Here is a 25,083-nt window from a genome sequence, read left to right as displayed (position 1 = left end):
TGATCAATTCAACAAATATTGTTCATCTCTTAGTCAACTAGCTTATTTATCTCCCATCAGAATATTGCCTCTATTGACCATAGGTGATGTTCAAAAATTGACCCTCGACCCGAGAGATATGATATTAAATGTTTATAGTGAAAAACTTGGTTTGGATCTATTGAAAAATGGTCTTTGTACAATCAACCGATATAATAATTATCTTAGTATTCACTTGAGAATCTCCTGCCGACATAACTCCAATCCATTTGTAATGAAACTCACAGAAAATGGCCTGGGAGATTTTTATCTATTGAGGATCATAATAGAAAAGCTTCCATCGTTCAGATTTCGTCTCGCTAAAGCAAACAGCTCATTCTCTGATCATCCTTACAATTACAATATCGTCGGTTCAGAACCTAAGAAGATGAAACTTGTTATTAATCAGTTTCGACGTTTATTGAGCTATTCGTTGCCATGGCCTTACGAGACATCATGTAGGCACTATGATAAGTCTGCATTTCTCTTGGAGTGTATTAATCAACTCTCAATGAACTCTTCGAATAAAGCAATTTACAAGCTAACAGCAATACCATTTGATCAACATGAATCTAAGCTTAAATTTGGGGATCCGAGGCAATTTGAAAGGTTTTTCAATGAATGTTCAAAGTTAATCAAACAACCAGAATGTGAATCGACAATTTTTTACTCACACACAGATGAATACGTTGAAGATACATTAAATCCCAAGTTTCATGGGAAATTATATCTCCTTTTATCATCGCCAAGTGACATGGACATGATTTCCAGAGTTTTACCTACAAGTACATATATTGAATATCTAATCTACATTAGTAGTACCTTAGGTCTCTGGTTCGGAATATCAGTTTATGGTAAACTCACTGACCATTCAAATGAAATTTACAAAGCTCTCAAGAAACTTGTTCCTTGTTCATCTACGCTCATGAACCAGAAAAAATGCAAAACTGTGAGTACTGAAAATATCTTTTCTCATGTAACCATCTTGAAAAAAATACAAAATTTCAAGAATACCCCTTGAAACTCAGATAATTATATTCTTAATCTGTTATTATCACTTCAAGTTCAATCTAACGTTATCGTTAATTATAATTTCAGATCAAAATTGAGGCAAAGCAATTGACTTGGTAACAAGATGCTTATTAATTATGGATTTTAATATTTACTGTTTTATATTCAACACGAACAATCAATGAGAAAACCGTTAAAGTTTTGCCTAAATTATTAACTAATTATTGGACTCGTTTGATTAATCAAAGAAAAAAAGTTTGGTTATAAAATGAATTTTTTCAAAAAGATATTCATTTGAATTATTATCAACTTTGTTTATTATTAAATCATAATGATAATCAATACCAAAGACGATGAAAGAGATCAATACTTAATCATTGAATATAAAGACAGTTCGAGTAATTGAGCAATTATCAAATCACTAAGTGATTTAAATCCTTGATTTATCCTGATTATCGTAGTTGATTAAATCATCAAGATGTATCAAAAAAGGCTTTGAATCTAATAATTAAAGTTTCATATTGACAAATTGACCGATAATCATTAATACAAAGTCAATTTCAATTGATTATTAATTCTAATTACAAACTATCAGATATATAAATTGTTAATTATTGTAATGATATTCAAATTATTAATAAAAAGGTTGAAAAAACTCATTCCTTGTAAGTATTTGTTTCTCATTGGAAAGTTTCAATCAATCAATTAATTTCTTAATTGGAGTTATCAATTATTCAATTGATTGTTGATCATGTTGGCGATCAAATTTCAACTTATAACCTGAATTAATTATAAATTTAGTTATAGATGAAGGATAATTGATTACCTCATGTTGTTTGATTGTCTAATTTAAAATCAATGTTTACAATTAGTGAATAATTTAATGAAAGTTAACTAATCATCATCATCATTTGAATGATTAAAACAAATGATTGTAAAGTGATCATTAAACAACAATTTTATTAGTTTATTGTGTTGATATTTATCATTTAATTGTTTACATCATCATATTAGTAGGTTAATTGATTGTTTGGTCGTTTTAGATTTAAATTAGTTGTAAATGTTTACAACTACATTGGTAATTAATTGTCTTTCCATCTAGTCAATCTTAATATTTACACAATGGTAAATAACAATTACGATGTTAACCTTAATTAAAACATTTGTCCAAAGGTTTTTTTCAGATTAATTGTCATTACAATTACATTGATAATTCACATTTTCGTTGCAGTAATCAAAACGACTGATTTGATTTAGTTAATTGATAGTACAATATAATAATAATAAGCAGAATCATTTACAGAAATAGATTGAAATTAAAATTCAAAAGAGAAAACAAAATGTATATAAATTGTAATAATAATAATCAATCGTAATAATAATTAGTAAATTGTTTCATTAAAGAAAATTGTATTAAATTCAAATACAAATAAGTTTTTTTTATCATTTCCTTTGGTTGATTGTTAATTGTATTTCGTATCTTTCAATTCAGGTTCGTTGATTTAATTAACTTTAATCAGGCACAGTTACGGTTAGTTAATTGATTAACTTGCATTTGATTTGATCGATATTCATTGTAATCTAATTGGAATAGAAAGAAAAAAGATAATTAGAACAAAAATAATTACAATTAACACATTTTCGTCATATTGATTTGGATCAATGTTAATTCATGTTATTTGGAAATTTATTCAATAACAATTAAGTTCCGAAATTTTTTCTTAATACAAATTACTCCCAATTAACTCAATTTACTGATCAACGTCAACGAATCAATGGTTAATTGTGATGAATTAAAATCTTAAGATTATCGAGAATTAATTAAGTTATGAAACCTGATCGATTAGCACTTTTTTTGATTACTGTTCAATCACTAAAATCAAGTAGCTTAATCATTTTGCATCTTAATTTGATTGTAACTTTTGTTATACTATAACTATTGATATTTACTAATCAAATTGAACTTGATCCATCCAACTAATAGATACTTAATCAAATCACAAAATCAAATTAAACTCAGTCTTATATCAAGTTAATATCGTTAACAATAACATGGACCAGTCATTGAACTTTAATCAAAGTAAATAACTTTTCAAATGATGATTAATAAAACGGTAATTTCATTGATTGTTAATTCTCAATAATCAACGATCAAATTGATCAAATATCAAATTGTAGAGTCACTTAATAGTAATTGTAAACTAATTACTCTATTATTTACACAATAATACCATTTGTTGAAACTTTTGTGAAAGATTGAACTCAATAAAACAATTATTTTAATCACGTAACAATCAATAGTTGACCAATAGATTGACAATAATTTATCAATCATTTCTTGAGATGTTAATTGTAATAACTAATTTGACGGATAAATACTGATAAAAGAAGACGGGAAAAAGTAAATCAGTAAATTATCATTACCTGTTGGCAATTTATCCATAGAATTGGTTGAATATTTGGCATTTTGTTGATCATTTTGATTGTTCAACGAATCAATTTCTTGTCTTAATTGGGCTACCAATTCTTTCAGACTTTCAATTGTATTCAAATGATTAATTGATTCCATGCAAACTTCTTGGAGAAGTTGATCTTTTTCTGCCAATTGTCTATTCAACTCTTTTATAACATCTTCTTCAGTTCCAATATGAGAAGTTGTCAGAGTTGAATGTTGCTGATTATCATGAATTTGTAATTGTAATTGTGATTGGTGTTGATGTTGTTGTTGCTGTTGATGATTATGATGCTGGTATGAATGGTAAGAGGGTAGAGGTGTTAAAGGTGGTGTAGGAGGAACTGAAGAGGAGCAGGAAAGTGGCAAGGATACTAAAGATGAAGCAACTGATGGACCTGATGAGGTTCGTTTACTTGAGATTTCATCAGAATAGCATGATGATGATGATTGTTGATGAGTATGATGGTTATCATGCTGTTGATGATGATGATGATGATGAAGGTGGGAAGGATAATTATTCTGATTATCTTGGCTCATTATTAAAGATCCTCTTCTAGAATCAATTGAATCTTTTTCTCGATAATCCTGATTAGAACCAGAATTGTTACTATTATTGTTATTATTACTTGAAGAATTGTTTGAAATTAGTTTTGATGATCGATTTTTGGATGATGATGATCGTCGAAAAGCTTTCAGAAAATTAGCTCGTAACCAACTTGACGAATTACCATTTCTATTTGCTTGACCATTCACTGAATCTTTTGAGGGTAATGAAATGTTCAGCTCTCTCATCGCAGCATAAATTGCTTCCTCAGTCAACCGCACGGACTGAATTTAATGACGATGATGATAAAAAAGAGAAAAAAAAAGAAAACAAAAAGAATAATGTAAGTATTATGATTTAAATCTTATATCAGTTGGATGAAAGTAAAGTCATACATGCAAGGTGAAGGGAAATGAGTGGATGAGGATGATAATGATAATGACGATAAGTAAAAATAGTGATAATGATAATCATTACACAACAACACGTTCAAAAGTACATCATGTATATGTTTTCATCTGTTGATGCCTCGTTGATTACTTTAAGAACTGGGTGATGTAACTAATCACAGGGTTTCCTATTTATCATTATTGTGTCGCCATTTAAATTTATTGTAAATTGTTCAACAACCAGTTTACCTGAACAATCAACAACATCATGATAATCTTCAGTTAATACTTTTAACAATCTACTCAATTGTTTTATAGACTGTTAACAATCAACGAGAAAGTAATATAACAACAACAACGATTATTTCAACAAAAAAACAAATAATAGTTTTAATCATCATCATGATCACAATATTTTGTAGTTTTTAATTAAAAACAATGGAAAACAATTCATTTGCATTAAATGCAAATCAATTGTAATTAGAACAGCGTAGATTTTCAGTTGATTATCTTTAATAAAATCTAAATCTTTTCACAATTAATCATTTTAAGATTATTATTATTGTTTAGATTCAATTAATAGTAGGAAGTTGATTAATTTACCCTTTGATAATGTCGATTTTTATAATAACAATTTAGAAAAAGTAATGAGAAAAAAAGTCAATTATTAGTACTAAATTGTTAATCTTAATTCAGTTAATCCATCGACTGTGAACAGGAAAGTCAATGAACCATTAACTTATTACCATTATTATTATCACAATTAGTTATTAAATTGTTATCAGGCCTACACACATACAAAATGTTTAAAGTAAACTTTAAACTAGATGATGTTTTTTTTACCTTAAAAAGGTTTAATTTTAATCAACCAACTGTTGATTGTTGATTGTTGCAGTTAAATTTGATTTAAATTAGATAGCAAAGCAAAGTGATTAAAAATCAAAGGGAAAAACAAATTGCAAATACTATTATTAATGTTAAACAACACGAATCAGAAGCATTAAATGTTAATCACAATAAACACTTCAAAGTTAACGGTAAATGTTGTGGTTGTTGTTTACAAGTAACAATAAGAAAATGATAAAAAAAAATATATTATTATCAATTCAATTGATACTGACCAGTTAGATCAGCTGAATGAACAAAAAATTATATAGTTAATAATAAACCTTCAATATAATTGTAATCAAAGTTATTATTATTATATTGGTCAGTAGGTCTTGTCAAATGTGTCCCACTCACTCAAGTTGATTATAATCAATTAAGTAAACAATCAACAAGCTTGACCAACAGCTACAATTAACTAACTAGTTAAGATAATCAACAAAAAAAAAGGTTCAACTTGATTGAATTTTTGACAACAACCTTAATCATTAACAACATAATTTAGTATTGAAATTAAATGACAATTGATTGTTGGTAAAAAAAAATTACCATGACAATTGACTTTGATAATGATAGTAACAATTAGTTTTAATAACAAATATCAGTTTAATGATAGTTTTTCCCACGAATTAATTAAAATCAATTGCAATGTTAATCAAAAAATGATAATAAATAAATAAATGTGAATAAGATGATGAGATTAGTATTAAAACAGTTACTATTAAGAGATAATTAAATACTGTAAATAATAATAACAATTAAGTGTGTAAAGTAAAACTCAATTCAGAATTGATATCTAATGGACACGCAATTAAAAGCGATTAACAGGATTTGTTAATCAAATGCTTTTCAATTAAGATTTAAATTTCCACCTTTTATCTAATCAGTTCAATCGTTGATCAACATTTAAATAATCAAGAAATAAAGATATAAAATTTGCTTGAGAAATTAACTTAATTTAACAAAAAATCAGCATATTAAAAATGGTGACACTAATGTAAATATTATCAGTAATACTAATCATTTCAAATTAAGTTCATTACCTGCAAATGAGAAACTAAACTATTCAGGTTTTCAGAACCCAAAATAATATATTTCATGAGAGAAAGGTGAAACATGATTAACTTAATCAAGTCAAGTTCATCATCAAATTCACCTTCAATTTATCAATAATCATATTGAATAATCAATAATCTCATCAAAGTGAATCTTAAATGTAAGTAAAGCCAAAAAAATAAAACTCATCTAAAATAATACAACAATCAACGCCCATTGTCAACAAACTCTTACCTTTGATGCTTTTTTTAAGGTCAAATGATGATAAACATCAATCAGATTGATCAAAGTTAATATATTGTAATGATTGTAACTTCAAAAGTTAAATAATAATAATAATAAGGATGAGGATGAGGATCCAATACAATCAAAGTCTCTAGATTAGAGATGATTATTAAAGGAAGTCTAAAGCCAACACTTTGATCCATTGACCATCTTTAAAACACTTAAAAGTTTAAACTTCTTGTGGTCAAGCTGGTTACCAATCAATAATCATCATCTTACAATGACCTCCATCAATAATGGAAACCCAATTTTAAAAGGTCTAAAACCTGGTGGCACGCGATCAACGTGCTCATCTCGCTCTCTCGCTCTTTATTCTCTCTCATCTTCATTACCTCCCCTGTCTGGGTTTCTCTTCCTTCTATGTGCTTATATTTCCTCAGTGAGCTGGTTTTTTTTCACAACATCAACTTGAGAGCTTCATTTTCAAGCGTGAGAGGAACTTGGGCTCAAGTCTAGGCTAAGATTTACTCTCATATAAAGCAGATTGTACTTTTTGCCCTTGTACAGTAAAAATAAAACAGTTGCTTGTAGTTAGACCTACAATCAGATGGAACCATAAAAGCATATGTTGATTGGTCAGTTGTCTGTTATATGGATCAATTGTCGGTGATAACAAGTCGTGTGGACTGGTCACTTCTCTTTCTCTACCTTCACTTTTCCTTCATTTTACTTTTTTTCTACTACAATATCTCTTTTGCCTTTAGGTATATTCACCTTAATTGTAAATTAACATCAAACCCCAATATTAACCAGCGAACAACAATTAATCTTGATTCATATATGAGATAAGTAAAAATTCAACAATCTTGTCTGAGTTATATCAAAATGTTGTATCATTTTTTTGTTATTATTTTCTCATTATATGTTAACTAAAAACCCACTCACACACAATTGAGTGAACCAAGTTATCATTAGCAAGAGCAAATCAACAAAACATTTTCATTGAAATCATGATGAAGATGGACAGTCTTTCAATAGACTTTCTTTTTATAACATTCATTCATAGACTATTATTAATAGTATTCCATCTGATTCAATACTATCATCACAATGAACGGTTAAACCTTTCAAAAAAAAAGATGAATCTTTGAAAGATACACTGATGATGGTGAATATCATGATAATTGAGTGTGTGATCAGCATCAATTGTTGATTCTCATGTGGGTTTATTGTGGGTCATTGTTGTTCCTATCAAGTCAATATCAACAAAGAGAGAGAGAGAGAGAGCTAATAATTAGACTGAAACGGATATTAGTTAAATAATCATGATAATAAGATGATCAAGATTAAGATTATGATATTAATTTAGTTACAAAATGAAAGCAAACAACCTACTCGTTTTTTACACTGCAATTATAAGTTGCTTTTCTTGTCCGGTACAAAGTTAATTGTTGACAATAAGGATTCAAATTGATAGCATATAATAAACTTACTATCAACAATTTAAATATAGTTTTCAATCAACCACAATAACAATAACAAATGTATCAACAAATTTAATCAAAATTTTCTAAATTCAATTGTTAATTGTTTGAAAAAATTGGACAAAGCTTATTATTCAAGTTGGGATTAAACGATTAGCTATAATCAAGATACATATAAAAGTTCAAAGTTAAATCAGTTAATCATTTAACAACAAAAAAATTCATCTTCATAACAATAAGAAACACAAACAATCAACAGTTAATCAAAGTAAAAGAGAGAAATACTTAAATTATAATGATAATAATTTAAATGACCAGTTTCAATGTAAACTGTTATTCTCATTGAATAAGATACATTTCTCATCCTCATCAGTTTTGTTTATGATAACATGTTTGGGTTAGCAGATTAAGATTTTCTTTCGCAAGATTAAAAACATCAAATTAATCAAAAAATTTCAAGGTTATATTTCATTTAATCGTAAGAAATTCATCCATCATCATCAGCATCAGCATCCTCATCCTCATCATCAATTATTAATATACAGAAACTTATTATATGAACACTATTTTTTTGTTCCTATTGGTTTAAACATCATGTATTATCATCATCATCATCTTCATCAATTTGTTAATCTAAACGATTCTAGCTGTTAGCTATTAGATAAACATGATGATAACTTGTGAAAACGGGTCAAAAAGATGAGATTAAAGATAAATGGTTAAGTGAGATTAACCAGATTGATCAACTAAATAATCATAATGTCTACACATTAACAGTACAATTAATCAATATGGCTGATGAACGGTGGATAAAAGTTGATTTTGATTGATTAAATGATGTCAATTGACAAGAAAACAATAGCAAATCATCAAATCAGTTGCAAAAAATTAACTTAATCATCACAATTAACAGATAACAATGATTGAGTGGAGTAACCATTTAGTTTTTTTTTTCAAGTGTATCAAAGATTAACCAAAAAATGCTTGTTTCAAAGGTCAATAGTGTTAAAGTAAGAAATAAAAAATTGGATACCATTTAAAAATAATCACAACAATCAACTAATTGCTGTAGCCTCACAACGGTTCACACACATAAACAGTTAATTGTTACACAAAGTGATTATGGTCAGTTTAAAAAATGATTAAATGTATTAATAGAAAGTTAAATTATATCAAGAGTAAATGAAAACTTGACCAATTGGAATGACCAGTGATCATTATAACAGTGTCATTGTCAATTTGACAGTAGAATAATTAAAAATTCATTTTTCTCATCATCATAATTAACAATTTCAAGTCAACATCATCACCATCCTTAATTTCATCAACTGAAGAGATGAATATCACTATTAATATTCAAAGAGATGTTACCACGCAGGAAAAAGTTTTCCCTTTTCATGATAATCACAAATTAAGGTGATTGAACTTAATTACAATTAAAAGAATCAAGAATCAAAGTTCATGAAAAAAAGGTGACATTGTAAAGGAGAAAAAAACAATTTCCTAACAATTTAAGAAAAAAAAAGTTCCAACTGATTGTTGATTGAACAGATTTCCACAATTATCTCCTTAATCCAAACCACAATTATCTAAATCGTAATCAAGATATCTATTATTAATGTAACACGCTCTCTCAATCAAGATTAACATAACAAACGATTAAGGGATAACCTTGAGAAGATACTAAATATTAACTAATTTTGTGTAGCAAAAGATTCAACATCTCAGAACTTTTCAATTATCCAAGGTTATCTATAAGATAGACACTAAACAGAAAAAAAATCAATTAATTAGGACAAATTATGATCAAGGAGATGAAATTGTTGATGAAAAGCATGAAACAGAAACACTAATAACAATTAATCTAATCAACAATTGTAATGTGTATTAAAATTAACTTATCATGTTCATTCAAGGTAGTAAAATGTATAAATTGACCATGAGATTGTATTTATTAAATTAATAATGAAAAGATTTGCTAAATCAATTGAGAAATATTCAATTAATCAAGTAATCTAACAATTTTCAATTTGCTTTTAAATATCGATATCAATTTGTTACCTTTAGTTATCAATGAGTCAACAATATCCGTTATCAGTATTGATTGATTCAATAAAGATCCTCATGAATAAAGTAAACAGTTTCAAGATAAGTTAGTCATGATGATGATGATGGACAACAGTATCCGGTTTACCTTAACATACTTATCCTCATCCTCATCATCATCAGCAATCAACTCTTTCATCTTTATTATTATTATTGATGAAAGTAGTTCGGTTTTTTCATCATCAACCTAACCCAATATCTAATAGTAATTCATAAACAGGAAATAAGTTCCATAAGAATGATAATAGGAAAGAAAGAAGAAGAAAAAAACTCAATTTCTCATTCATTTTTGTTTATTTCTTCCCATTCCCTCCTTCATCTTTTATTATCATCATCAGCATCATCATCATTATCCTCTTCTTATTCAATCAACCGTTGATTAATATCATCAGTTAACAATCATCTTCATCATCATACTCATCATAGTAATAGTCATCAATAAGATTTGATACAAGATGAAAGTTAATGGACCTTATAAAGAGTATATTAAAATAGATTATATTAAATGAGTAAATCACCTTAAGTCAAAGTGAATTAAGTTAAATTAAATTATGTCAAATATAAATCAAATTCAATTGAAATCTGTCTACGGAATCAAGATCAAGACATCAACATAGTCACAATTAAGTTAATCAAACAAAATTAACCAATAAACTACAAGGACAGATTAATTTGCATCAATTTTTCAAACAATCAATTGAAAACAAACCAATTTTATTTTAATTAGAATCAGCAATCAACAGTTAACAGTTACATCTCAAAAACTGAAACAATACAATTTTTTTAGGTAAATTATCAACATGAGCTCACAAACAGTGAGTAGGAAAACCCAATGCTCAGTTAATTGAGAAATTGGTTGGAAATATACTAAACTAATTTACTTTTTGTTTCAATTACTAAACAACATTACCAAAAAAAAAGTGATTACTTATTCTTGTAATTATAATCATTATCACAATTAAGAAAAACGGTAACCATCATCATCGTTAATCAAAGTTAACTCTTTTCATCGTCAAGATTATCATGCTAATTAGAAGGCAACTGATGAGGGAGTTTCATGAATTTGGTACAAATGATGAGCATGGCGATTATCATCATGTACACTTGATTAAGTGAAACAAATTAAATATCATAAACTGTTGATCGTTTTAAGTTACGGAAACACAATTTAATCAAATTCTCAATATGATGAGACTTATTTTTTTTCCTGTTTTTCAGGCATCTTCATGTGATCTTCATCTTCATCTTCATTTTCATCTTCACTCTTTTCTTAGTCTTGCTCTATTTAGTTACTTAGTTAATTTATCATCAAACCTTTTCTTTTATACTACATTTTTCACTCCAACAATCAACTTACAGGTTCTCATTGTTGTTCACTTGTTGATTGTGATTGTTACAATTAAATGGCCTTAACTTGTATATTAAGAATCTACATGTTATGGCCTCAATTGGATGAAGATCATCAAGATAATAGTAATGAAATAATGATAAAAATAATGATTACAATTCATGATAATCTTGCTGTCTTCATGTCAATGATTATCATGATGTAATTTTCAGATCCATTTAATATCTTCAAGTAAAGATTAGTATATTATAATCAAGGCTTAATTATAACATAATTTTCATTAAGTCAAAATGTAAACATTAAACCCAAAAACAAATTAATTGATCTTATAAATGTGGAAGAAAAAAAAAATATATATCTTAACCATTAATTGCTATCAATAATGATAACAATTAATCTTACAACCGCCGGAATCATGGTTCTACAATTAAAGTAGATTTTACTGTTCCCATAGTTAAAATTGTTGTTAATTGCAATTGAATCAACGTTGATGCAATAAAAAAAATTAATTGTCCAAACGTTAGCTAAGCGTATAGAGAATAAGTGAAAAAAAAGTTCCAATTGTAACAATAGTTTATGAGAAAAAAAAATTACAACAATTTACTAATAGTCGATGATAATTTAATAACTAAACCAAACAAGAGAGAAAGTGAATTGAATACAAATAGAGTAAAGTTTCAATTGAAATTGAAAGTTACAATTGAATCAATCTGATTTCTCACACATATGTCACAAATTCATCATGATTATCATGATGATTGAGACTAAATTGTTGCAGGAAAAAAATTACATTTCATTGAGCATATTAAAAACAATGAAAACTATTTACTTGAGTCTTTACATTTAGTTAGAGTTGTTTGTTAATCCATCAAGTGAAAGTATTACAAGTAAACACCAACAGTAAATAAGATACAATTGATTTTCATATTGAAAATGCAAGAAATTGATAACAGAAAAAAAAACCGATAATAAATCAAAATCAATTGTCAATGAAAATGGTCAACTCAATTACGGGTCAAATGTTTTACACAAGATTGACCTTAACTTCAATAGTAAATGACAATTTGGATAACATGTTACCCAAATGATCAACATTGGAACCACAAGGAAGAAAAGAGTTTATTTGTCAACTCTGGAGAAGAAAAAATTGATTCCAATCATCATCATCAATCTAATAGAATTAATTTGCAAATGATTTATATTGATGTTTCTTTCTGACTCTTTCTTTGTTTTCTTCATTATCGTCTTCCTACTTAAAATGTTTCGTCTTCCTTAATGGGCAATGACACAGGGAGATGGAGAAAATGGTTCCTCAAAAACAGCGGAGGCACAAATTTTGGCATCGAAATGATTATGCCTTTGACACGAGAGAAGATGGAGCAACATAAGGTAACAATAATAAAACAGAGGATCAGAGAACTTTAGTGAGATGCTATTTAGAAGATGAAACAAAAGCTTTCAGATGGAAAAGAAGGTGCAAATGATGATAATTCGCCTTGCGAACGCCAACAGAAACAAGACTTTTCTTTTTCTTTTTCGCAAGTTAAAAACCCAAAATAATCTTAATGTATGTAAATATCTTCATGTGTATTTTCATACTACATCATCCTTTCTTCCTGTTCCTTTATTTTTCTACTCAAATTAAAGTAACCAAAGTTGCTTAAAATATCCGGTTAAAGGAAGCACAAAAGATGTGCTAATCCAAGCAACAGAATAAGAAGAGACCTAGAATGGCCTTTGGTTTCGGGTTAACAGTAAAAACTTGAAACCAGTTCAGTTTGATTATCAACAAGAGAAACAACAACATCATCAAACCCTGTAGGTCCTCTCAGAATGATATAACAACAACAGCAGAAAAAGGATGAGGATAAACAATGTAAACTGTTGAAAACATCTTTTTTTGCTTGAATAAAAAGCAATAAATGATAACCATAGATGATCAAGAGAGAGAGAGAGAGAGAGAGAGAGAGAGAGAGAGAGAAATGATCATTATTATCATATTCATCATCATTTACAGTATCAACATTATTCTCATAACTATGAATCTATGGAAACATTTTAAAACCAAAAATAACCAATGATGATAACACAGGAAGAGACTCAAAACTCAAGTGAAACTTATTACCCAAACTTTTCATCTTCATCACCATGTTCATCATCCTCATAATCATCTTCGGAATATACATCATGAAAGTGTAAGAAGGCAAACAAAAAAGAGAAACAGAAAAGTAACAAAAATATAATGATTCAGATGATGGAGAGAAAATCTGACTTTCAGATTAACCTTATCTACCTAATCTTCATTTATGAATTTAATATCAATTTACTATGAAAAAAAAACCTGATCAGATTAAATTTATATTTTTTATTCTGTTATTACAATTAACATTATTACCTTAATCATCATCGTCTCTATTATAAATTTAGGAAAAAAGGTAATGTTAACCTGTTCAGAACCTCTTTGCTTTCGTGATCACCAACAAATACAAGGCTCATCATTTTCAAGACCGGTTCGGGGTTCATTTGGAATTGGATAGAGAAAAACTCTGAGGTCAAAGTGTAAAAGATAATTTTAAAATCAACAAGATGATGAGGATGAGGAAACACAGGATGATGATGATGAAGCATAAAAAAGAGGGAGAAACTGTAAAATTGTTATTGTTATTATCATCCATGATCATCAACAATTACCAATTGGTTAAGCTACAGAAAAAAAGGAAAAAGTTTATTCCTCCTTCAACTTTTTAATATTTGCTTTTTTTTCTGGGTTCCAAGTTAACCTTTAACCCGAAACCAGGCCAACAATGAAAATGTGTCTTGACCCTTAAGGGTGGATAGAGAAAAAGAAAAATAAAGGATCAAGTAATATTATGATAGCGTTTGTTGCCTCTGTTAACAAGAAAACATACAATTTATCATTAGCATTTACACACTGATGAATATACTATTGATCGTGCAGTAATAACAACAAAAGTAGACATAAAATTAATGATTAATATGCAATGACCATGTACGAGTAGCCCAGAAAATTCATTGACCATCTAAACCATCAAGTATAAGAGATAAAAAGTCTCAAGGAAACATAATCATAATAATGAGTGAGTAGACAATCAACCAGAATTGATTATGTCTTTGGGAAAGTGTATATTACCATCAAGACAATATTATTATTATTTGCAAGTTGAAAGGGATAACGGAATTAAAATTCAGGTAAGAGATATAACAATGAGAGAAAAGAAGAAGGTTGTAAATGATGCTGTCCATCATTATCATTTAGAATAAAGAAAAAGAAACAAGGTAATCAACATTAAGTATATGTGTTCATTCAATATCTTTGACTTTTTCCTTCTATTCATCATTCGTATTCATTTATCATCATCTTCTCATTGTTATTGTAACATATTACTTGAGATATAATTGGACCAAGGGCAATTGGGAAAGTTACAGTTTCACTTTTCAACAGATAAACAACAACTTACATAATGTGTTTGTGTTCATTGCAATTCAATAACATTGTCTGGTTACAATTAAAACGATGGATTATGTTAATTGATTGTAGAAGAAAAAAAAATCAAGAAGTAATCAATAAGCAAAATATCGTAGCCTTGGACATTGAATGGTAATTGCTTTCAAATGTAATACTAATTTTTCCCTGTTGAAACCTTTCAACATGTAATATGTTCAAGTCAATGATGGTTTTTGTTTACATCAACAAATGAAGAAATGAAAACAAACAGAGTTAGAGAGAGAGGGAGAGAGATAAATAGAAAAAAAAATAGAAAAAAGTAAAAATTTGCCACAGGCTGAAAAGATCATGAAATTCGTATCATGTTATGTTAATTATGATCAACAAGAGAGGATCAAAAGTTAATAAAGATAATTAAGATTATTAAATAATATTAATATGACATGAAACATTTGTAATTAAGATCAGATTGAGAGAGAGAGAGAGAGAGAGGAAGGATAAGCATCATTTGAGAGAGATTAATAAAGGGCGTTTATCAACATTATAATCACCATTGGATAAGCTTTACTTCATCTTCGCGTCACTAACATCTACTCTCTCAACTGAAATTGATTGTTTCTGATACTTTGAGTTGAATGAAAGTCCACACCCAGGGTAAACTTTTACTTTCAGCTATTATTTGAGTATCATGTCTTAACAAGATGGACGACGACTAAGAGGATGAAAATGGTTAGCTGATTACATTAGCATAACCGAAAAACGTTTACTTGTATCGTTTGTGAGCATCAAACTTTCAAGAGTTCATTTCAGGTGAGTAACAAACACACAGTATATTTGGATAAGTGTAAAAAATATGATCTGCAAGGTTGAAGGGAGGGAGGGATAAGGTTAGGTTGTAATGGAAAAAGGCTTCAAATATAAACACAAGAGTAGGAAAAGTTGGTTTCTGTTAATGGTTATTGTTGTTTACCTGTAAACTCAAAGGGATTTGATTGACGAGGACAGTGTTTTGAAAGGAAAAGGTAAGAATCAGTTAAGAAGAAGGTTATTGTGTTTTTTTCTCTTTTTTCAAGTTAGAAGCTTTTTCGGGTTTGGATGAAAGAGAGAGAGAAAAGGAAGAGAAAAAGGATAAAGACTAACCTCATGACCGGAAGATGGTTCCTCCCAAAGTGTTTCCAAGGTTGACGGTTGACCTGTTGATGGAATATTATTGGTATTATTAATTCCGACTCCACCAGGATTAACTCGGCCATGTTGTTGATAATGGGCAGTATTTGATTGAGTTATGGTTGAATTTTGATTAGTATGACAACCAAGTAGATAACAACAGTGGCAGACATTTTCATTGGCACTTGGTGATGGTATTATTGGTGTTGATGAATTAATTGTTTCACTTGTTGGTGTTGATGTTGATGATGATGATGGTTGATAATTATTTTGATTGTTAACACAATTTTCAACATGATGATTATGAAGTAGTTGCTGTGGAGATGAATAAGACATTTCGGTTACCAGAGATGCTGATGATGATGATGATGATGGTGGTAAAACTGTTGATGACACTGAGACGTCAGATGTTGAAGAGGAAGAAGGAGAAGATGATAATGATGATGATACTATTGATGGTGGGGAAATTGAGGATGTTGGTGATGAAGATGATGAGGATATTGAGGAGGAGGTTAATAAAGTTGGTTTAGATGATGATACAGAAGGAGGAAAGGTTGGTCCGTTAAAGATCAATTTAGGCGATGGTGAACAATCCGATACAGGACTCGGTGTTGAACTGAGAGTTCCAGTATTATTATTATTACCTTGATTGTTGTTGTTGATATTATTTTGATGATGATCTTTATTAAATTCAGGGCAACTTGATTTTCTTAATCTTCGTCCCAATTTGGTTGGTAGAGTGAAATATTTTTTACTATTTGATCGTTTCGATAACTCTTTAACTGTTAATCGCAGAGATTCATTACTGGTTGAATCGTAAGCTGAATCTTCATCACCATAAAAATTGGGTGTTGGTGGATCATCAAATAGGGAGGTTATACTATTACGACGGATTTGTTTGAGATCATCAAAGTTGTTTAATCCATAATAAATCCGCTGTGGGGGCTCTGGTGGAGGTCGGGGTAAAGTTAATTGTAATGATTGACGTTGTTGTTGTTGTTGATTTGAGTTCATGGTACTGTTGTTACCTGTGTTAGTATTTACATTATAACTACTGTCATTAATATTATTGTTATAAATATTTAAACTATTGGACAAACCCACCAATTGATTAAACTGGTTACCTTGAGGACTTGATAATCCAGGTGTAACTGGTGATTCAATTGGTTGGTAATTTTTCAAACTTGGTATTGATGAAACATCACCAATTTTTTGATTATATTGTTGTTGATAATCTTGATAATTAACACAATGATTGTTTGTATTAATTAAACTTTTCTTATCCTCACTGTTTAAATTTTCATTATTATGGTGAGATGATGATGATGAGGTTCCCTGTTGTTGTTGTTGTTGGATTGAATTAATATTGTTAAACATTGTTTTAATTGATTGTAGATGTTGATATCTTGGATTAATTGAATGATTATAATTGCTTCCAATTGTTCCTTGTCTTGTTAATATGGAAGATGAATCACTTGTTATTGTTGAAGAGGAAGATGATGGTGATGATCCTGATCCTGATTCTGATGGTGAATGAATCGATGAATGGTAATAAGATCCACCGCCACGAGGTAATGTACAGTAAAGAGCCATTGTGATCGATGTAAAATCTATGTGGTAAAAAGTAAAAAAGAAACAATAGAAATCGTTTGATTAACTTAATTAAAAGAAACACTAATCAAGAGATACCAAAGAAAAAACCGTTGATAATGATAAACAAAAGGTAGAAAGAGAAAAAGAGAAAAAGATAAACGTGAACTTATCAACATCTAAATAGAAACTAAACCAAGTTACTCAAAACTTGCTTCTTCTCTTCAATTCTCTCCCTTCTGAAGGTTTTTCCTTTTCTCCCTTGTCTTCTCTTTCTTTTTCTCTTTCTATCTTCACCTGCTCTTTCTTTTATCATCTTTCTTTTTCGTCATCATTCTCATCATCATCTTACCCTTAAAAGATTATCAAGCTTTAGTTTGAAGAGAGAGAGAGAGAAAAACACAAGAAAAAACAAATTTCGAAAAAGGAATTAGTTTTTTTTTCTTGTTTCTTTTCTCCTGATTAACTGATTTTTACCTAATTATTTGTGTTTTTTTCTTCTTCAGGTAAATTGTTAATCAAATTTTGATAAATGGTATCAACAAATTCGATCACAATTTAATTTTCTCTCTTTTCGATTAACGTATGATGTATATGTTATCTAATCAAGTTTTTAAATTGTTTCTTTTTTTGGATTTTTAATAGAATACTGATCAATGTTCAATCCTCTCTCTCTCTCTCTCTCTCTCATTCGTGTGTTTTGTTATTAGGAAATTTCAATTCGGCTTAGTGATTGATATTTCATTGACTTAATCAATTCATTAAATTGTTTCATATATTTACAGTTATCATGATCAAAGTTAATTGTCAACAATTTAATCATGATGATGATGATGATGACAGAGCTGAAAATAGAATTAGAATTTTGTTTTTTCTCTCTCAGTTATCATGATAATTGTGGTGACGAAATACAATCAAGAATCATCATAATTGTCTCCATGTGTCAACAATTGTTATCATTTAATTGAGAATATTATTAATTATCATTGATTTTGTTATCTGATTATTCACACTCATCAATAACAATACCAAATAAATCATTATTAATGATTGATTTTCAATTAAATCATCGGCATGATTTAAATACGAAAATAGTTTTATCATTGTAATCATTTTTTGTTTTGAATTATTTTGTTTTTCTTTCATCATTTAATTAATTGATTTAATTAAGTAATTAGAAAAACTACCAATAACAATCAACTAATTCTCATCATTAGAGGTGGATAACAGGCAATCAAAAAGATGAACAATTAACAGAAACAACAATTAACTTGGTTAAAAGTCTTGGTCTCTCAGTACCTTTTTTCTTATATTGTTTATGTTGTTTTCAACTAATTAAATGATTTCTCTTCTATCATTATCATCACTGCCACTAATTAGCAAACTTAATTTACTAATTGTAATCGGTTGATTGTCTTTTTAATACACACAAATTGTAATATCATCTGGATACTTTTTCTCACACTCAAACGGTAGAGAAACAGGAGAGAGAGAGAGAGAACAACTTTTTTTCTCTATCAATTAATATAGATGAATATTCATTAATAAAAGAGAGAATAGAAAAAACAACAACAACAAAAGCTTGGAAATTAATTAAATCAACAATTAAAACTAAATCTTCAAGGAAATTATGATGAATCTATTCGGTTAGAGAGAAAGAGGCGAGAGTTAATCGAAGAATCAAAGTAAATCAATTGAAACAAATCAGTTTCACTAACCAATTAAAATTCTCAATCTTGTGTAACCAATTAGTCGTTTTGATGAGAAACAAGAAGAAGGGGAAAAAAGAAGAATAGAAAATGGGGAAGAAATAATCAAGATGGCGAAAAGAGAATAGAAAATCTAAACCAACGGCTAAAAGATGATAAGTGAAATCAGCGGGAGAAGACACAATAAGATGGAAGAGAAGTTAATTAAATATAACAATTAACAAGTGATTAAGAAGATGATCCGGCGAAAACAGAAGATATTCTTGTCGATACCTTTTTTTCGGGGGATTAATAGGACAGAGAGAGAGAGAGAGAGAGAGAAAGAGGTTAACTACTGAAGGGGAAAGAGAAACATTAGATTGGACAAAGAAAGGAAAATAAAAATGGAGGGAAAAGAGAAAAGAGAATAGAATAAATTAGTGAAGAAGATTAATAAATGATGGAAAAGAATTAAAATAAACCGATAATCCAGTCAATTGGTTGTCATAGGAATATGGATATTGTCACACGAGATATTTTATCTTCATCATCATCACGATCATCATTATGATTAACCTTAAGGGGAGACAATTTAATAGATTGGATAACAGGCAAATAGAATAAAAAACATCACAAATCCACATAATCTATTGAAAGAGAAAAAGAGGAAAAAAAAGACTGAAGATCAAGAGATATGGAGAAAATAAAATAATTTCAATGTCAATGTGAATTATGATTACTAGAGATTCAACAATTATGATTAAACATAACAATCAATTAATAGTAATCATGATGATGATAAAAAAAAACGCAATTACATACCCAATACTTACACAGACCAATAACCTTAACAATCATTCACTGGTTTTCAGTTTCTAATCCACCTACATGATATTCACGTAAAGATAATTGACTAAATTGATGATGATCGTTAATTATTGTTTAATCATAAAACAATTAAGTGAAAAAAAAGAGAGAACAAACATTTGTACAAATTAATTAGAAGAAGAAGATTAAACTAATCACAATTAAGAAACGACATCAAGCCAACAATTTATTTAGATTTTTTTCTATCGATTCCTAGTATCGGATATGTAAAAGATACTAATTAGTATTTTTGATTTGTTTTCTTTTCTCTTTTGTTTAATTACTCTCACTGATTTCCCGGTGATTAGTTGATTAATTGTTACTAATCTTTAGTTGTTATTGCCTTTATTTAGATTGTGAAATAACGGTGAAGAAGAAAAAACAATAAATTGGAAAATGAATCCATAAAAAGGTAAGTGAATGTAATGATCATAAAGAAGCCATTTTTGTCTCATTATCTTCTGTCATCATCTTTGTCTCTCTTTCTCTCTCTCTCTCTCTCTCTCACTTTGTGTCCAAATTTTTATTCTATTCTTTTTGTTTTCTATTATAACAGGTTTCAAGTCATCATCTAGTCTCATCTTCACCTTAATCTCATGAAAAGATTATCTTGAATAATCATCCGGAAGTAGGTACATGATATACCCAAAAAGATAATCTTTGAACCTGAAGTGAGAGAGATTAACAAAACTGGACACAAGCAAAAGGTAAGTTAATTATTGATCCTCACTGATATAATTATAGTCAATGTTGATTTTTTTTTCTCTATATTTTCTCCCATTATGTTTGTTATCACCACACAGGAAATGATGATACTGATAATTAAATGTCCAGGAAATGGTTAAAGAAATTTTCTAGTGTGTAGTTTACCATAGATTCACATGGGAGCTTTTACCTTAATCCTCATCATCATTTCATGTATCATTTTTTTTTTCTGTTGAATATCATCAATTTTTTTCTCCATTTTTTCTTGATGAAAATGATAATATCATTGATCATCATCTTCCTTCCTCTTTTATTATGTTCTCTTTCCAATGTTTATCATTACCTTTTTTGTTACTGTGTCTCTCCCAATCGTTTTCTCTGTCTACCTTTTCTTTTTTTTTCTTCTTCTTAACATTGTTTTCCCTACTCTTCCTTTAACCTGTCAACATTGATGATAATCATGATGGTGATAGAGATAAAGATGAGTTTTTCTCGAGAGAAAGAGATGAAGATGATGATCAAGTATGATGGATTAGCTGAAGACACAGCAAAAAAAAGTAACTAACCAAAGCGAGTCCGTATTTTAGGTGATTTATCTGTGAAACCAGAAGATACATTTTATATTTCACTTCCATTTTTATTGCCTACTTCATCTTTATCTTTATCTTCCTCATCCTCATCCTCATCTTCATCTTGATTCCCTCAAGCTTAATCATCATCATCATCATCACCCTCATAATCACAAACAAGTAAATCAAATCTAATGCCAAAATTATTTTCCTTACCGTTACAGACTCAAAAATAGATGATCCTTGGCTTCATTTTCAATTCTCTAACCTCATCATCAGCATCTTAATCATGATCATTTTCACAATTACAATTCACCAATCATTAAATCATCCTTGATTATCACTTACGACCATTTTTCTCTCATCTCTAATCTATTAATTTGTAAGAAAACATAATTATCCCTCTAAATCATGTAACTAAATCCAATCTAATCAAGAAAAAGCAACTTATTGATCCCTTAATCCTGAATTTCCCATTTTGGTGGTTAACGGAAATCAATTAATTTTATATATATTTATAACTATAATAAATTGTTCAATCATAATCAATCTAACCTCCTCCCTACAATTAGATCTAATCAACGTATTAATACATACTAATTAACTCTTTCTTTTTATTTTTTCACCTCCAAGTTAATCTGCAGATAATAAACAAGGATTAAATGTCCAAGAAAAAGTTAATCAAAATGAGAAATGATTAAACTAAATGTTTCATTAATTTGGACAATTAGATTTAATTATAACTTAATAATGAAAATTAACACTTTCTCCAACTTTCTCAGCTGTTAAACTAAATTAACTAAGCTGATTAAAGCTTAATCATGTTCCAATATCATAATTAATATAACCTGCTGTTGGTTAATTCATTGAAACTGATTATCTAAATTGTTGTTATAATCTAATTTAAATGATATTCAGTTGATTACCATTTAATTGGATTGATTGTGAAAGTACATTAGGAAATAAAATTTCTATCAGATTATCATTAATTTTTATCACAATCAATGGGATTAATTAGTTTAATAATTTGATTGAAATTAAAAGGATATCAAGTGTTACCTTTTAAACAATTTAAAGGGATTAATTGTAAACAATCAACCGATTACAATGTAACCAAATACAAAATTTAAAAGAGGTTACATTGTATCATTTAAATACGGGTTGATTAACATTGGGATGATATTTAATTGTTGTTGTTAATCATGATCAGAAAACACATTGAGAATGACCTAAATTGTTGAAGCTCTTAATTGTAAAAACTAATGTTTATTTAATAATGAACAATTTGAATTGCACGATCTCATCGGTACACTAATTAATTGTAAATATCAAATCAAAGTCAAATTGATATTTACAATTAGTTTCACTGGTTTTAATTGTGATAATCAATATAATTAATATAATGATAATTTCCGTGATTAACTTGATTCAGTTTGTAAATATCACGAAATTAAAAAGCTTCTGTTTGTTTTGTTTGTTCATTAGTTGATTAAATTTCAATGATAAAACAACAATCAACTAATTGATTTGATCCAATCGATGATTTGAAAAGCAATTAAACCTTTACAATTAATAATACAATAATTGTTAACACAATCAAAGCAAAAAAAAATCAACATTTATTAACATAAAGTGACCGTTAATCATGATCACAACTTTAATTGTGATGATTATCCTTCAAGCAATTTAAATCATCGTGGTAATTAACGTTAACTATGATGATGATGGTTAATCACAATCAAATTTAGGACAATAAAAAAAACTTGATTACAATAAATTTCTTGGCTACAATTTATCGTTTATTTGATTCACTTTCTTGATTGTTTACAATCAAAGATGATAAACAATCAAATTAAATTGTGATCATCATCAACTACAATTGTTACACTTAAATACTTGATTGTTATTCAAGAAACAATCAAACGTTTAAATTAACCATTGGATTGAAATACTTGTCATTATTATTAAATTGTTTCATTGATTGTGATGTTTTTTTTTGTTTCACCGAATCACAATTAAGGTTCACAATTGTTTTTATCGTTGATTTTTTTCTTACATTTGATTGTTGTCGTTTTTATTTGTATTGTTTAAAAATAGTTTACTGATTGTTCAAACAATCATTCACCTTAACATTCAAACTGAATTACAATTTAATTCATTCAGAAAAACCTAAATTGTTCAGAGGAGATTTGAAATTGTTACAAGATCATAATAATAATATAACATGAATTGAATTTCATGAGACAATTTCATAGACTTAAATTGTAAACACTAAGGATAAGCTGTCACTTTAATTGCTAATCATTTGCTACGTTAGTTAACTGATTATAATTTCTTGGCATCATTTAGTTAATCATCTCGTTTCCTATGCAACAATCAATGTTAATCCTTAAAGCTTAACATCGGAATCATTATGAACTTTTTCATATTCACAGAGCATTAATTGTAACCCTTAATATGGATATTTAATTACAACAATTTCCGACAATTAACTATCAGGATTAACAATTAAACTTTTCAATTGTAATTGAGTTAATTTTTTTTTCACAATTTCTTTTATGGTTTGTTACACTTAAGGCGTTTTGATCAATGGTTAAATTTGATTGTTTTGTGTTAATTGTTTTGTCTGTTGTCCAAACAATTTATTTCATTCACACCTACAGTTACAAACAATCAAAATCAGCAATCTTAATCGTTAATCGTAATAAATTAACTACACTAACATTGATTATCTCAACCTTGAAATAATGTTACACATTGAGATACATTTAATTATAGTTAATGTAATAACTTTCATCAATGATTAAATGATAATCAGATGAACTTTTTTTTCCTCTTCTAAATTTGGTTTAAATTAAAGTTCAATTCACTTTCTTAAATTATATAATAATCTAAATTGTAATCAACAATCAACGATCAACCTTAACACTTCCTACGCTTTTTCATATAACCTCATCATTGAGTTTCTTACGAGAAACTTATCAATTGAAACTTTCACTTTTTTTCATGAAATTTTCTGATCATATCATTTAACCACTGAAAACTTATCAAATAATCAAAATTATTAATCAACTTAATCATGTACTTGTTGGTTAGTTAATCTACTTCACAATCAACCAGGAATAATGGTCAACAGGCCTCAACTTGAAGCTGTGTAATTATCAACTCTCAATAGTAAATAAATTAGCGATTAAATTGAATCAGGTGACACTTAATCACGATGATCAATATGATCTAAGCGAGTGTTATAATTAATGAAATGAGAAGATTAAACCTTATGAGTTTTTGCAATTTTTTCGTTAAATTTTTAATTGAGTTAATTTTTAGTATCTGATTGAGAGTCGATCGGGTGTTTATTGAACTGAATTGAAAGTTCAGTTCTAAAGGGAAAAAACCATGGGTGATTGCCTCTATTTCTGTATTATATTTACAATTTGTTGACACAATTCAAAATTATTTGATTTTAATTACAATTGAACATCAAATTTATTTGATTGTTTTGTATCGGAC

At 28.3% G+C, this 25,083-nt stretch overlaps 1 protein-coding gene and 1 long non-coding RNA gene across 12 annotated transcripts; one reads left to right on the top strand and one right to left on the bottom strand.

Moving 5' to 3' along the window:
• Nucleotides 1-1,969: 1,969 nt before the first annotated feature.
• LOC128393416 (putative uncharacterized protein DDB_G0277255) lies at nt 1,970-20,429 on the bottom strand. Of its 9 annotated transcripts, none has more exons than XM_053353596.1 (5): nt 20,255-20,380; nt 19,463-20,079; nt 16,128-17,764; nt 3,454-4,312; nt 1,970-2,610 (listed from the first exon to the last, which is right to left on the bottom strand). In XM_053353596.1, the coding sequence occupies exons 3-5, from the start codon at nt 17,745-17,747 to the stop codon at nt 2,546-2,548; spliced, it is 2,544 nt and encodes an 847-aa protein (XP_053209571.1). In that variant the 5' UTR covers nt 17,748-17,764; nt 19,463-20,079; nt 20,255-20,380; the 3' UTR covers nt 1,970-2,545. The 9 variants fall into 9 exon arrangements, with proteins under 9 accessions (XP_053209571.1, XP_053209574.1, XP_053209575.1 ...); XM_053353599.1 differs by having other exon boundaries at nt 19,915-20,079; XM_053353600.1 differs by lacking the exons at nt 19,463-20,079; nt 20,255-20,380 and adding an exon at nt 18,528-18,582 and having other exon boundaries at nt 16,128-17,182; nt 17,279-17,764.
• Nucleotides 20,430-20,557: 128 nt separating this feature from the next.
• LOC128393425 (uncharacterized) lies at nt 20,558-22,562 on the top strand. 3 transcript variants are annotated; one of them, XR_008326143.1, is made up of 5 exons: nt 20,558-20,711; nt 20,856-21,006; nt 21,103-21,217; nt 21,798-21,955; nt 22,218-22,562. It is a non-coding gene; the product is annotated as an uncharacterized LOC128393425 (long non-coding RNA). The 3 variants fall into 3 exon arrangements; XR_008326142.1 differs by having other exon boundaries at nt 22,207-22,562; XR_008326141.1 differs by lacking the exon at nt 22,218-22,562 and having other exon boundaries at nt 20,559-20,711; nt 21,798-22,122.
• The last annotated feature ends 2,521 nt before the right edge of the window (nt 22,563-25,083 follow it).

This window comes from Panonychus citri, unplaced genomic scaffold (assembly GCF_014898815.1).
Source record: "Panonychus citri isolate SS breed McGregor unplaced genomic scaffold, ASM1489881v1 Contig00138, whole genome shotgun sequence".
Lineage (NCBI taxonomy): Eukaryota > Metazoa > Arthropoda > Arachnida > Trombidiformes > Tetranychidae > Panonychus > Panonychus citri.
Note: the sequence above shows the minus strand (reverse complement) of the source record. Positions and strands in the feature narration are given on the sequence as shown.